The following is a 15761-nucleotide window of genomic DNA, read 5'->3' as shown; positions in this document are numbered from 1 at the left end:
CAGAGAATTGTCAACATCTGCTCGATGTGCATTTTCAAAGTGCTTAAGGGGTAAACATCCGACATAGTTAAAGTGGCAGAGTAAGAACAAGACAGTGTAATAATGATACAACATAGAATCATCTTTATTGAAAGGAGATAACAGTACTGTTTCTGAGCAGCTACAGAAGTACTGCATGCACTAAATCCCACGCTATCAACAAACCAACCAACGCACATGTGTACAAACACAGACATATTGCATCTGTTTTTTTTTTTTAACCACCCTACCATTCTTGTCATAGTTATATTTCTGCATATTTCGGCTACAGTTTCACATATTATTTACCTTTGCCAGAATATTTTAAGTTTGGTTACAATGACTGTCAGACAAACAGAACAATAAGACAGAAAATAAACTCTACACTCGCCCAAACATTTACAGCTCAGTATACAACCATCGGGCATGTCAGAGGAACAGTTGTTTTCTTGGTGGTTTTTGTTCATTAACAACAAATTGACAACTAATGGTTTCTTTAGGTTATGTAAACACACTTAACTTTTATGATTGTGGTAAGCTTCTCAATGTCCTTTTTGACCCTTTGAAGAAAGTCAAAATTAACGGCTGCTGTATTCGACACTCAGTGTAAAGTCTTGTGAAGAGGAACACAGGGAGAAAGGATAAAGAACATAATGTGATCAAGTGCTTCATGCATGTCTGATTAGCCTCAATATAAATAGAAGAGGGGGTCTGTCAGTAACGCTTGACATTACAGCCCACAATGTAACGTAACGTAATAAGTATATCAAGGGTATCAGTAAAATGGTAACTACACGGGACAAATCTGGGGAGGGAATTAAAGAGTAGAAAGAACTAAAATGCAGAGAACTTATGATTATTAATATGGTGTACACTTAATGTCACTCAAAAAACAAAACATTGGGCTTTACAGCCTTCACAGCTGTAGCTATAAATAACAAAGTCTATATATATATATCGTTAATATTATGATAAGATACTGAAGAACAGTAATGTCGTCTTTGAATCCACCTGACAATCAAAACTGATGTTGAAGAAGAAACTTGAACAGACACAATTGTGAAGCTGTTCTGTCTTTTCAAGTGTTCTGGTGTGTCTCGCTTCCGGTGTGTGAAGGCCTCAAGTACGTTGGTCCCCCATCTCTGCCAGTTAATTAAAGTACAATTTATTACTAGGTCCCCTCCCTAAACACAAATTTGTAACCCTCTTATGTACTTCTTCCATCGAGCCTCCCCAGTAAGTACATTATTATATCACAACATATCTACACTGTAATTTGCAGGCTGTAAACTAAAGCGTTACGGATTTGCTTTGTTAAAAGAATTGCAGAAAGTTGACGAGTGAGAGACACACACACACACACACACACACACACACACACACACACACACACAGTCCGTCTACTGTCACCCTTGATTCTCTTTTCCTGACTGGCTGATCAGGAGCTCAATGAGAGAGTTTGAAGGGCGGCGTGACCATCGGCGTGTGTGTGTCAATCAACTTATCTGCTCAGATAACTCAGACTGCACCCAAGGAACCCGGTATATGTGATGTATCTGTACTTTGGGGTCATTGTGTGATGAAGCGATCTGTGTGTGAGTCAGAGGGATAAGACAGGGCTGTATCAGCTGATAACCTACAGTAACCTTTGGTTTATGTCTCCATCAGAGGATATACAGAACTCTTTCAATGAATCACTACAATCAGGGCTTTGGTATTAATCTGAGGTGCTTCATGAAGAACCGTAGGATTAATCATCAGTATTGGAACGACAGCTGCACAGGTACATGCATTTTCATTCAATGACAAAACACTAGAAATCTGACACCCAAAACATTCAAAGCACACATCAAAGCAAATGCTTCACATTCAGCAACTGCTATAAATTATGAATAAGCTATAATAAATAATAGCAAATAAAAAAAAACATTTTAAATAGAGCTCATGGTAAATACTATATATATAAATTATATATATATTTCTTATATCTAGAACTAGAACTAGCAGTATAAAAATAGTTGCTACACAATTATTTTTTTCCCACTCTGCCATGCTTTTTCTTGTCATGACAATGATTGAATATCTCACAGGCGATCCCTGACGGGACGTTTTTTTCTAGCGATGATTTACAGCTTAAGAGTCTCTACTACGACACAATCAGTCTTTTAAAATCAATCAGAAATCGTGTTTTAGACTCTACTGGTGGTTCAGACGAAGTTGCCTTTCAGACTAGTTGTGACCAGTGCAGTGGACCAAAAGTCAAACATACTGAGGCGACTGAATATTTGAGTGAACGATGTTCTGATCAACTTCCTCACTTAGGACAATGGCTCCTTATGTGCTTGGTGAAAAAGTGCCATCACCGGAGTCATCTGAAGCTCACAAGTTGACGAGGTCTTCACCAAAGTGTGATCTCTAACTTGCTGGACTATATATGGATATAGGGTGTTAACAGGGTGACTACAATATTTATCTAGTATACGTATCTGAAAGATATCCTCAAAGGGTACCAAAATACAAAACTGTTGTGACTTGAGGAGTTAAAGTCTTTACTGTATACTATATATAAACTTAATTTCCTTTGTTTATTTTAAGAAAAGGTCAAATTGTCTAGTGTCTAAGTTAAGGATCGGCCAGGTTTTAACTGTGGCAGGTGTGCGTATCTGTATTTTAGTGTAGTTTGTGTTCTGTGGGTTGGTCTACCTACTGTAGTCTACATGTGAAAAAACACTATATTGTTACTATGACTACTGACACTGCTTCTAAAATAAATAACTCATTGTGTTATAATAAGCCTGATGGCACTGCAGTTTACTTTCAGACAATCCCACTCACACTATCCTGCTGCTGTAAAAACTCACCACAACACCAAATGTGTTTTCATGTAATTAATCCACAGCTGAAAATGGTCCCCAATAAATTCACTATTTACTCCTGTTTTAGAAGTGCTTGCTAAATAAAAAAATGCCTTATTTGTTTTTAGGAAATTACGGAGCCTTTTGGTAAAAAAATAAAACAATACATCCAAGGCCTGTTTTTAAACCTTTACATCTTCAGTATGCTTGAGACTGAGAGCCACAGGCAGGCTGGGGACGTCGGAAAGTACTGAGACACAGTAACGCATTGTTGGTCTTCATCTTTTCATGAGATTTGTTGACAACAACAAAAAGATTGAATAAAACCAGCCTCGTCCTTTAAACACAATCATTGTTTTGAGACTGAATCTCCCATTTAACAGTTTCATTTGAGACTGAAACATTTCATGCCAATGTGGACTTACTTGCTCACTTACTATTTTATGTATTGAAGACCAACATTAAAAATGAACATGCACAGTCCTAAAGTATAAATATTAGCCAAGTGATCCTGAGGTTCACTGTTGAGTTTTCAGATCCATACGCATGTTTAATATTGGTAATAGTGATTAAGACTTAGCTTCTTGTTAATTGTACTGTTGCCTTTTTGTTTACTGCGATATCCTCACTGAGACAAACAGCACACACTAGTGGTTACCTACAGCACTGCACCTTCTCCTCCCCACCTTCATGGGGGAGAGTGTGCAGCAGTACGGGTGTAATCTGCCAAGTCAGACAATTGAGATGCAGCGCATGCCGTGGATCTTACTGATACCAACATACACCCCGCATCAGTGTAAAGGAAGGAGAGGAGATTGAAGAGGAGCAAGCAGGGGAAGGAAAGGGGACACCGGAGAGATAGGGGTCTGTTTACAGCAGGTGAGGATGAGGGAGGAAGGAGAGGCTGGGAGAACAGTGATCAGCTGCATGCAGATTTACAGAATAGGCCTCAGGAAAAAAAACATCTGCCTGGAGAGAGAGAGAGACAAACAGAGAAACAGAAAGTAAGAGCAACAGTCAGTTACATTTGAGAGTAACAGGGAGAACGAAAGAGCAGCCTGTGAGTCATGCCAACAGTGCCAGAAGGAACATGTCTCAAATCATTTTATTTCTGGTGTCTTCACTGAGAGCTAGCTGTGTTTGGGAGCTGCATGTAGTAGTCTAGGGACAGACTACATAGGATGTCAAATTCACCAGCACTGTGCAAAGCAATCCTCTGCAAATTAAGACTAAGGTTTCCAAATAAAATTCACTGTTGTCCCTGTGACAAGTGGTGCTGAATAATATTCACTTAAATACATGAAAAAGGCAACCGAATAAAGCGTGTAACAGCAGAATTAGTGGGATGCAATAAAAACCCAGAGGCACTGATCATTTAATTCTTCTTTCTCCTGTGGGTATTTCCCAGCGGAATATGTTTTATATTGTTGTATAATCTTCGACCCTCGTTGGGATTTATGAGAGAGTGAGTTAAAAGAGCGTGCGGTGCTGATCCGAGACAGATGCTGTTTGATGGGTATTTCTGTGTAAAGTGTCTCACAGCGTACTCTGTCAGTGTTGGTATTTTTAGTGTGGGGGCCCCACAACAGAAAACAAAGCTGTCCGTGGCAGCTGGCAGTGTTGTAATCTCTGCACAGCACCTGAGGGCTGAGACCCAATAAACTCTAAAGTCATCGTGATGTTTCGCCAGACAAGGTCTGCTCCCAAACCAATATATCCAATCGTCTAATAGAGCTTTAATATACCTAAGAGAAATTAACTGCTGGATATGTTTGGATAAGAAGAGAACATTTATTATTCTATGTAAATATTCTGTTTCAAACGGCATTTATTTAGGTGATGTTTGATAAGCAGCGGGGCTGTTTTGTTTCCTGAAACATGCAAGCTGCAACATCATGATTATTTCCTTTCCTGTAAATTTTGACATGTTTCAATAATCAAAACAAATGTCATACTTTCAATCCATGCATTAGCATGCAAGAGCCCTGTAGCTCTACCAAATTTAACTGCAGTTTGCAAGCCACAGTTATTTGTGAGAATTGACGCTGCCATTATTTGCAGTGCATGTAAAACGCCTTCGGGATACAGGCCCGTGCTTCTCGGGACAAACGTTCAGATGAATTAAAATGATGTAACATATATGTGAATCTATATATAATCATTTAATGTTGCCATTTGAGGCAAGCTTTTCAGACAATGTATGTGTACAGATGTAGTATTGAAGCAAGTCTTTAAAAGCGTCCTACTGTTTGCTATTTGAAAAAGCATCAATGTCATCGTCGTAAGAGGTGCAAGTTTACTCAAAGTTACAAAAGCCTTCAGGTTTTCAGAGAATTTGGTTATTTGTTTGAGTCCTTTCGTTCAATTGAAATAGAACAATTAAAAACTAACAATTGACGGAGGAAAGCTGCCGATGTAGCTTCAGGGCTTCTGGTTTCAAAGACCTCATCTATTCTTTATGTTAAGTGTATAATATTTATAGATCAGATCAGGGGGATTTTTCAGATGTTATGTCAAAACTTGAATGGATAAGTTCAGTGGAGTAAAGCTTTGATTGACAGCTCTTTGACCCATGATTCGTTGACCTATGTTCTGTAACGCAAACATAGAAGAGTTGTTTTTCTGTGTTCTTACCTGCCCAGGACTATTAGCTGGCTGAGGCCTCCTGCTGCAGGCTGTAGAGGTTGGCTGGGTCCTGATTGTCCCAGACGTCAGTTCTGGACACAGAATTCACATTCAGACATGTGCTGTCCAACGCACCAGAATCACAGGCGGTCGCAGCAGCAGTAGCAGCATCCACAGCAGCAGGAGCGATGACAGCAAGAAGGGGGCAGCGAGGGAGCAGAGAGACACAGCAGTGAGGGAAGCAAATCAGTAATGTTACAGTAATTGGTTTTAAAACACAGGGGGTATTGGTGCATGCAAGGTGAATGTGGCAATGACATACAGTACTTCAACCTGTTCTTTGCCTATAACTGACTTTTATCAAACATGCTAGATATTACCTTTATTCATCTCGCTCTATTTCTGCCAATAATTCTGAAACTGATAGCTGATGATCTATTAAAAGTAAATATTTCAGGACCTTCAGTTGAAGCCAAGCTGTTGTTAGCCCATCAAAGAGTCCAAAATGAACCTTAAAACTAAATCAGTCATACAAAATACTACAACAAGTTACATTTTAGAGGTTAATTCTGCCCATGACTGACAAAATGAAAGCCTGCAGTAAGACGACAACAAACCGCAGTGGGTGTTTTGCAGTCCTCAGGCAGGGTGAGGTAGTCGTACCTGTTGTCATTGATATCTGTGGTGTTTCCTGCAGACAGAAAGAGGTGCATAAGGAGGCAGGCAGGTGCACGGTGAGAGGGTTGGTGGTGTGTAAATTAGGGAAGAAGTGGGTTTGTCACAGACACAGATGGGTTAAACTGAAACAGCCCAAAGCCATCGGAGATAGATGGCTTTGGAACAAGCAGCTGCATAATGTGTTGGTTCTCAAACAACAAGTCCTCAAACACAAATGACTGAATAGAGTGTTTGTCATTCATTTTAAAAAGACAGATATGTGCATTATACTGGTCTTCTGACTCAATCAGCTCAGAGCAGACACAACAGAAGGTTTTCTCAGTGGTATACGAACATATGCAACGACACATAAACATTCATTTCACACTGTTTGTACCAATGACCAATGCTGTCCTTATTCTGGAGAGGATTTTATTTGCCTGACTGCCAGAGCTTGCTTGTCAAACATGAGTCATTTTACAATGTTTGAACAAACCAACAATTCTGAAATGTTTCTGATGAGGACACTCACTCTAATACAGTACGACTGACACAACTAATAACAACAAAGTGCTACAAGTTTTAAAAGAAGTCCTCCCACCCAGAGAGCTTCGTTGCATAAAAGCACAATGGATCATAGTTACATTCGGTGGATCCTCCTCCTCCTAGCAGCTACTGCAGAACTACAACTCTAAGAGGCCTGTGCTTTCCCTGAAACTACCCTGACACAAAATATTCAGTTGGCTTTTTATATGACACAACATATTGACACCCAGACGTATCAAAATGTTTCAACTGTTGATCAATGTCCAGATATTAAAAAGTATATGTGCAATTATTCATTGATATTCATGGCAGAAAGCTCACTTAATTTATGTGCTTAAATTTGATAAGCTGTCTATAATCAAGGAGCCTCACATGACTGGATTATAAGGCTGCTCGGTTTAATCTCTTTGAAAAAAGGTATGGCAGTTAATGAAACGCTTCTCCTAACAGGAACTGTCAAGGCGACGCCTCAACAGACTCAAAATACAGAAAAAGTAAGACATTTGGGGCGCATGCCTTGCCGAGCTATTTGGCATTGAGTTATGCACTTTCCCATAAGCTCTTTTTAGAATGCATAACAGCGAGGAGAATCATAACCCAGAGGGAAAATTACAAGTCAGGGACCAGAAGGAAATTTGGCTTCAGAGTTTGGCTTCAGAATACATTATAGTGCACAAGCACATCCATTCCAAAAATGGCATATGTCCACTTTGGGGAGGAATACTAAGTAAAATATTGAAAATGAAAATAAACCTAAAAAAAGTTGCACACTTATTTACAAATCTCCTGAGACGAGTCATAGCATCTGAACAGCTGCCAGTGTTGAGCGAGAGTATTTTTATGCCACAAAGAGACAAATGTTGGTGTTTTCTCAGCATTTTCTTGTTGGCAGCGATGAATATCTTCTGAAACAGCATCATGGGAAGCAATAACTAAAACCAGCCTGATTGGATTCTTGAAGGGTTCTCCGGATAACATCTCTAATAACCGTTATTTAATAAAAGGTAGGTGCTGTCGCAGCAGATTGATATATTGGCTCTGACCCATTTTGCGACATTCATTGATATTCCTGGAGAATCAAAAAGGCGTACTGCTGTTACACAACTCTACAACTGTCATCACTGGGTCAGAGGCTGAGGTGGGCACTCAGCCTGTCTGGGTGGTTATCTGTCTGGCTGAGTAATGACACTGCAAGTCTAATCCATCTCCTCAAGAGTCTGCTTCTGATGAGAGCAGACGCACACACACAAACATGAAGGAGGAGAAAAGCCTCAAGTAGTAGCAGCAGTATCCTCCTGTCCTTAGGGAATTCCGAAAAACGAGGCAGTAGCCCATAAATATACAGACATTTTATCCAAAGACAGTTGACTTACACCGAAACTCTTTTCCGCACACTAAGGAATTACAGTTAAGACGGCCGACTACGAGCCCATTACAAGAAGATGAAGGCAGAAAGAAAAAAGAGAAACAGCAGGCTGAACTGTTATCACAGCAGCGAGGCAATTGCTGTAAACTAGTTTAACAGCCACCACTTTATAATAGTATAAAACAACATTCAAACACAAATGCTGGTGGGATGGCATAATGGCAACCACTAAAGAAAATACGATGTCATTATTTTAACTGTCACCATGTAAACGGGGCTCACCGTTCTCTGAATCAAGCATCTCTGCGGTGTTCTTGTCTGCAGTGTTCTTGTCTGCAGTGTTCTTGTCTGCGTGGTTCGGTGGTTCAGCTCGAAGCCTACAAACAGGAGGAAGAGACATTCACGTAAACGTAACAGTTGGGATTTGTGTGTCAAAATCTTGACCTCTAGATTAAAAAATAAATAAAAACTGGCAAATATAAGTGTACCCAAGTGTTCACTTAGCCACTAAATGATAAATCAATGTCAAATCAGAGACACAGACACACCGAGCTGTAAAAAGCTGGAATGTAAAGAGCTTGGAAATCCTTTGACAAAATAATCTTGACTCCACTTTCTACTGTCGCTGTTTCTGGAGCATTCACTGTATTTCACATCAGCGGATCGATGTTATGACAACTGCACTGATGTTGAAACTTCTGGACAAACTACAAGTGGACTTCAAGGACTTATGTCCAAGGATGTGTATTACTCCACGAGTTTACTCACGTGTTGTCCTGAGCGTCGTCGTCTTGTGAATCATTGTTTTGGGAGTGGGGGTGTTTGGTGGGGCTGTTCTGGTTGGAGTTGGCCTCGGGCAACCTGGGCTCACTCTCTGCTGCTGCTGCAGGAGCAGCAGGAGCAGCTGCTGCTTGTTGGTGCTTGATGTTGTGGAACTCAGCTTTGCTGGAGGCAATGGGGTGATCGCTGTAGCCTCGGATGAAGAAGGGGCTGGTGGGAGAGCACGGTGGGTAGTGGCCAGCGCGCACAGGCTTGGCTGTTGGCGATAAAACAGAATTGATCTATTGACTGATCCATTCATCCACAAAAGACAAAAACATCATATTTATCGGTATACTGCCCACAAGGGATATTGCTACACATCGTCTGTAGCACGAAACTAATACATTTAAATGTGACTGGAGTACTGGGAATATATCAAAGTGCAGAATAGCGATCCAGTATCCAGGTGGAGACCTTGTTTCCATACAGCCAATCACATCTAGCATAGAGCAGTCATGTCACCTTTCTATCAACCTAATACACAACACAATCCTCCTTCTGGTCAAAGTTTCAAACATGAACACACAACATGAAAATTTATATTTCCCCAGAGACCTTTTTTCTTCCTTTGAATAATGAAAAAAAACTCTTAACAATACATTCAAAAACACAATAATTTTCACTACAAAAAGAGATGACGAAATATAACACCACAGTTACTCACAGTTGCTTTAGTATAATCCTCAAATGAAAATCGTTATTCTAAAAACCCTCAAATGAATAGCTCCTTTTCTCACAGCAGCACAGTCGTCTCCTTTCTTTCGCACACAGAACTCAAACGTATGAGTGCAATTGGATGGAGTAAGTCTTAGTGATTGAAATGGATTACACTGCTTTTCTAATAAATTGTATTTCTCTCAGAAGAGCTCACTGCGTAAATCCTGATACAAAATATTATATACTATAACTACAAATATCTTAACATATAATCATCATTAGGTATTATAAATATTGTCACAATTTAAAGCAACTAACACAGGTTGTTGAATTTGGTTATCAAGCATATTAATGTGTTCCACAGCGGTGAACCTAAATCTCTGGTACTTTTAGTTTCTGAATATAGAACCAGAAGACTGGCGGTGAAAACTCATCTCACATCTCACTCATGCATGAGGAGGTGGTGTATGAATATACGGTGCTCTGGTTGAGGGGAAGGAAGGAGATGACAGACGATGCAAATCCAACAATGGATGTTGCCTGTGGTGGAATCACACAGCAGAGACATGAAAGGACCAAAAGATTTTTCTCAAGGTGTAGAACAAAGACAAAGAATAAGATGAGGTGATGCAGCCAGATCGACACGAGTGTCGACATGTGCAACCTCAGCATTAGATTGGTGGAGAGGTTTTACATGGTTTGATTTCTACAACAGTTCCTATAGTAATTTACATGAATCTTAATATATTGAGACATTTGTCTTTCTTATTTTCGTTCAACACTACTTATATACTAACATTCAAACTGTGAAGAAAACGCTTTGTTAAAACATGTTATTGCTTTTGAATGATATCATTCAGTCGGCTGCAGAATAAATCAGATATTACATTTGACATGAAATAGAACAACAGAATTTCCGTGTACTCATATTGACACATAACCTTAGACATATACTGCCTTTGTTTCAGCAATGAGGAAGCTTTAAGATGCACTGGCTGATGGATTGACTTATTTCAACATGCCAATTGGCAATATTTGCAGGTGTTGAGCTGCAGTGTTAAATTACTGTGATGATTGCGCTTGTTTTGAGAAGAACTAAAAAAACATACAAAACAAATCAGAAAAACTGTAATATGACTCTATATAAGCTTTAGTAGAAGGAATAGACATGAAAACAGTTGTGTGTGATTTGATTGTTGACTTAATTAGATTGGATTCAGCTTAATTGCACAGATCTAAACTACTGAGACATGTAAATGCAGTTGCAAGAATTATAAGAAAGTTATTAATGTCCTAGACAGGAATGTACTAACTCTGGAATATTGCATGTTAATACCCACAGATCCAATTTTAAAGACTGGATTCAATGGATCAATGCCTATCTAAAGATTAGAGGATAATCAGATTATATAGCTTTTACTGAAATAACAAATGCAGCAACATGTAATGTAGATTGCTGCCGATGGCTGTTCAGTTATTCTGAAATAGCTGAATCTGTGAACGCGGTGCGTGTGTTACCTATCTGTGCAGCATGGGGCCTTCGGAAGGGATTGCGAGCCCTCATCACATCTTTGATACGCTCCACCTCCTGCTGGTAGCGGTGGCGTTCCTTCATGGCTCCTTCCTTCGCCTCCTTCAGCGCACCCTCCAGCGCCTTAACTCTCTCAGCTGTAGACCGAAGCCGTTTCTCCAGTTTTGGAAGCTCACAGCGAAGATCTGCATTGTCACGTACCAGCTGTCACACAGACACAGACATACACACACACACACACACACACACACACGCACGATAACATATACAGTAAGCCCAGGGATTAACTGTACATGTCAGTGACCATGTAATATATCCTCTCAAATGAAACAAAGATATCAACGATATACAATATTCAAAGAAAAAGTTAGTCAAATTGTTGGTAATGTTTTCTCCATGAATGTATTTCTTTTTTAGAATTTTCTGAATACAATTTATGAAGAACTTGTGTCGCTTTAATATTGCTACATACAATTAGAAACCTGTGTATGAAGGTTTGCTCTCATTTGTTTTGAAGAGGAAGAATAAGAATGTGTTTTTAATTTTTTTCTAATATCATTTGTTTAACCATTTCATTTTTGTGCAAAGTGTCTCACAGCGTACTCTGTGAGTGTTGGTATTTTTAGTGTGGGGGCCCCACAACAGAAAACAAAGCTGTCCGTGGCAGCTGGCAGAGTTGTAATCTCTGCACAGCACCTGAGGGCTGAGACCCAATAAACTCTAAAGTCATCGTGATGTTTCGCCAGACAAGGTCTGCTCCCAAACCAATATATCCAATCGTCTAATAGAGTTTTAATAAATCAACTGCTGAAATGACAAAATATCATTTGTTTATCCACTTCCATCTTCCTGTTTTGCAGTGTGAGGGATCCAACCTGTCGTGCCGAGAACAGCACGTTATGGCCAGTGAGTATAGCAACACAACAATGGAAGCAGCAAAGCGAACAGAACCCTTGAACCGGAACTTTTTTGTCAGTTAAAGCCAAATAGGTGCAGTCAGTCGAGAGGATCATCACATGTGACCTGATGGGAAAAAGACTAGGCTGCCTTTTATGTAAAGATTGACTATCTCAAATTTAAGGCCAGCTAATCGGAAAAAACGCCTTCTAGACGGGTCTGACCACAGCCACTGGGGCGCTCCTGTCATCATTCCTGTTGCACATGACAGGAACGCCCACATAGATCATTGGTTTACTGCCCACCTCCATTAAAGAGCAGCGCTCAACCATCAGGGACTCTTAGGGCTGATAATATACCTCAGTCAGTCAATAGGAAGACACAGCTTAACCCAATTTTATCATTTAGTAGTAAAAATAATATGATTGATATTGGTACATATTATTTCTTAACTTACGATTTCACCAAAACAGCACCGACAAGTTTGATTTCTTTAACTGACTGCACTCCAGCAAACGAGTAAAAAGCAGGCAATGCTTTGAGTGCAATTTGTGTTAACAAAACCATCCTGAGGCACATAATGTAAAACACAACCTGGTTGCTTCTAGATAACAGCCTTATTTGTTTATGGTTACAATCATGAAGCAAAATCATTTTTAAATTGCTGCTCACAGCAGTGGGGAAAGGTAAACGTGAAAAAGCCCATCGACTGAGCACCTTAAACACAGAGTCTGCTGCTACGTGGTCATGCAAAGTAATCCCCAGCCTGCTGGGATACTGATTACAAGACCAGCGGGTTTAGCAAACAGGCAAAGTTGTCTAACAGACGAAGGATTCAGGAGTTCAATAGAACCACAGGAGGTTTGGCGGTACTAGTTTATTTTTTGGTGGCGAGTCATTTTAAAAGGAAAAAACAAAACAAGAATGGAGGTGAAGATTTCCACAGGAGGAAAGTGATGAGCGAAATCATGACAGCTGTGAGTATGTGCAGATGGATAGACAGGCAGACATTACTACTGTATATCTGTACAGGGACAGAGAAACTCATCCATAGCACCAGCACACTGTCCCGCTGCCTGTCTTTGGCAGTCTTATCACTTTCCACTGGGACTTTTCTAATTTATGACCATGACTTTCATCTTCTGTTCCCACCGTATCAGCAGGTGGTGGATGGGATGGAGTTTCCCAGCAGCCACTTTAGGATTGGTTTTCTGCCAGGCACTGCTGCAGTGCAGCTCTCACCAATATGACAGCACGAGTAGATGTGCCAGTCTGCAGAACGTTTAGCACACAAACACTCCGTCCTCTGCTGTAGTCAATTTAGTAATATTAAAGAAAGATGGAAAGTGTGTGTGTGTGTGTGTCTGTGTGTTTATAGTCTCATCTTTTTCAGCACAAGGTTGCCTTTGAGAGTTTGTGCGCATGAGCTAGAGATAGGAGAAAGACTGAGCGTGTTTGTGTGCACCTGTATGATGAATTCATTCGTGTTTATCAAATCTGAGTAGCAACTTTATGCTGTGTGGCTTCCTTTTCCGAAGGCAGCGTGGTTAACACCTCCTGCCCTGCTTTCAAGGAGACTTTCATGTGAAGTAGTGAGATGATTGATGGAGCCAGCGCTACTTTTGCCCATAGGAGAGCAATGAAGAACACCGTTAACTGCTCTGTAAATTTGGCTGGTTCTTATAGTCCTCTCATATTCTATCCAGGAAGGCGCTTCTGGCTCACAGCTGTGACTTCCAGGCTGAGGGAAACCGTACAAATCTTTCTTTTTAGAGAAATGGTAGACGGGTAAAAGGTTATTTTCAGTCTCCTTCACTATGATTTATAGTTTTACATCTGCTGCTGATTGTTACCTGTTTGTGAACTGTTGTAAGCTGGTCGAGGTTGGTTTCAAGAAAGGAAATCTTCTGTTTCTGGGTGATGTATCCTCCACTATCGTCAAGCTCCATCTGTGCACTCTGTTGACAGAAACAGTACAGATCTGTTAGGTTTGAAAAAACACTGCCATCGCAAATACTATAGTTAAAAAGAAATTGCATTCAGTCCAGGTGCAGCCACATGAACTCTAACTACACTTGCTATAGTATGTGGAAAAATGTAATATTTTAAGTGTGTTGTGTATTGAAGTTGCGTCTGGCTTACTCTTCTAACTCGAGTCGTGAGGTCTTGAACAAAAAGCTTGCGGAGGTTGTGCAGCGTGTAGAGTTCACGAGCCTTTGGTATGAAGGGAGAAAGGAAATAGCGATAGTCAAAGCAGTTATAGTACTTAGTGGATCAGTGGCCTCTGAGGGAGCCAAGAGAAACGTGACAGTAAATAATGACTTACAACAGTCTCTTCCAGCCCTTTGAGGTCCTTCTTTGACTGCTCATGTCGCTCATGGAGAAATCTATAGTCAGACAGATAGATAGAAGATTATATAACACTTTCTATGATGCCAATGTCAAATGCTATAGAACATTCTAAATGAACTTTTCTTTACCACAAATGAGTACCACTTTCTTGCTAAAATAATTGATGAATAAAGAACAAACGCAATCATAGACTGTCTGCCCCACTAGTGGGCTGTTTCCCATCTGCCATCTGATGCAATATGCTGCAAAGGTCAGTGCAGAAAGAGGCCTATTAGCAGCCAGCTGCTACCTTATCCCTAAACTCCATAATGGAGATGCAAATAGATGTACACAGAAAGACAGAAAGAGGCAAAGAGAGGGTTAAAAGGGTAATCCTCCAGATAATTTTAGCCACAAACTTAATGACTGTAAAACGCCACAAGGAGAGAACAGGGAAAGTAGGATGACAGAGCTGCAGAGTGAGAGGAAAATAAAACAGACTAAGGGAAGACAAATGACAGAGAGAAATGGAAGATGTGAATCAAAAGAGGCAGCTCGCTCGCCCTGGGGCCTCCATATGGTGAAGTGTTTGAAAGCTGGCCAGGACAGTAAAGCAGAGACTCACGTCAGTTCCTCCAGCTGCCGGCTCTTGTGACGCTCTTGGCTCCTGAGATGTATAAAGTCACAGTGCAGTTGCTCCAACTCCAGCTGTTGCTTCTGGTTACAACTGAAAATATGAATAATAGCGCACTCAGTTCAATGGATACTTTCAAAAAAAATAAGATTTCAGCATGTAGGTAAATACTAAAAGGTGAAATATAATCTGTGATACAATGGATGCAATCTGGAAATGATGGTCAGCTAGCCAAAATTATTTTATCCCCCTATGCCAACCAGGGGTGCAGTTCATAACTAAAATGAATGAAACGAGTTAGCAACTAATGTTAGCTATGTGTTTGCAAGCTATTCTAGTCAGCTAATGCACTTTCAAACATTATACTGCATAGCTTTCAGATTTATTCACATTCCACTATAAACACAAGTTTCATACCTTCAAAATGCTTTAGCTTAACTTACATAAACATAGTTAGCCTAGAACTGTCATTATTTGCACAAAATGCTTGCCGCACACATAGGCACACTGTCAGGATCCCACAGGATGCCTCACGTGTTATTTCCTGCCTGTATCAACTTTTGCATTCTTAACAGCTCAGCTTTTTGGTTCAGCAGCTTATGAAAAAGTAGTTATGGATTCATTTCAATGTCGTTAATGCATCCCATCACAGATCAGCTTTTAGGCATTTTTCTGCGGTTTGCTAGCAGACAGAATTGAGAAGGAGGCACCTTCATGCAATACAAAGTCAATGAAGTGCAATCAATTATTTTCCCCTCTGCTGTGGGCGGGACGTCATTGTGCTCTGTCACTATGTAGAGTTAGGATGTACTTTTTCCTTAA

The 15761-nt window shown here is 40.3% G+C and overlaps 1 protein-coding gene across 4 annotated transcripts in view; it reads right to left on the bottom strand.

Moving 5' to 3' along the window:
- Positions 1-100: 100 nt before the first annotated feature.
- Positions 101-15761, bottom strand: part of kif5ab (kinesin family member 5A, b) — a 56243-nt gene continuing 40582 nt past the window's right edge. The window contains exons 20-29 of one of the 4 annotated variants that reach the window (XM_031853791.1): positions 14931-15032; positions 14301-14361; positions 14117-14188; positions 13828-13932; positions 11065-11281; positions 8836-9103; positions 8350-8444; positions 6162-6189; positions 5508-5568; positions 101-3842 (exon numbers count right to left, since the gene is read on the bottom strand). In XM_031853791.1, coding sequence (XP_031709651.1) covers positions 3744-3842; positions 5508-5568; positions 6162-6189; positions 8350-8444; positions 8836-9103; positions 11065-11281; positions 13828-13932; positions 14117-14188; positions 14301-14361; positions 14931-15032 — 1108 coding nt within the window. In that variant the 3' untranslated portion in view covers positions 101-3743. Of the gene's footprint in view, positions 3843-5507; positions 5621-6115; positions 6190-8349; positions 8445-8835; positions 9104-11064; positions 11282-13827; positions 13933-14116; positions 14189-14300; positions 14362-14930; positions 15033-15761 lie in introns of those variants that run through there. The other 3 variants (XM_031853762.1, XM_031853772.1, XM_031853781.1) reach the window with 3 other exon arrangements.

The sequence above is a fragment of the Anarrhichthys ocellatus genome, unplaced genomic scaffold, assembly GCF_004355925.1.
Source record: "Anarrhichthys ocellatus isolate YVR2014 unplaced genomic scaffold, GSC_Weel_1.0 scaffold1, whole genome shotgun sequence".
Classification (NCBI taxonomy): Eukaryota; Metazoa; Chordata; class Actinopteri; order Perciformes; family Anarhichadidae; genus Anarrhichthys; species Anarrhichthys ocellatus.
The sequence above is the reverse complement of the archived record's forward strand: the minus strand, read 5'-3'. Positions and strand labels throughout refer to the sequence as shown.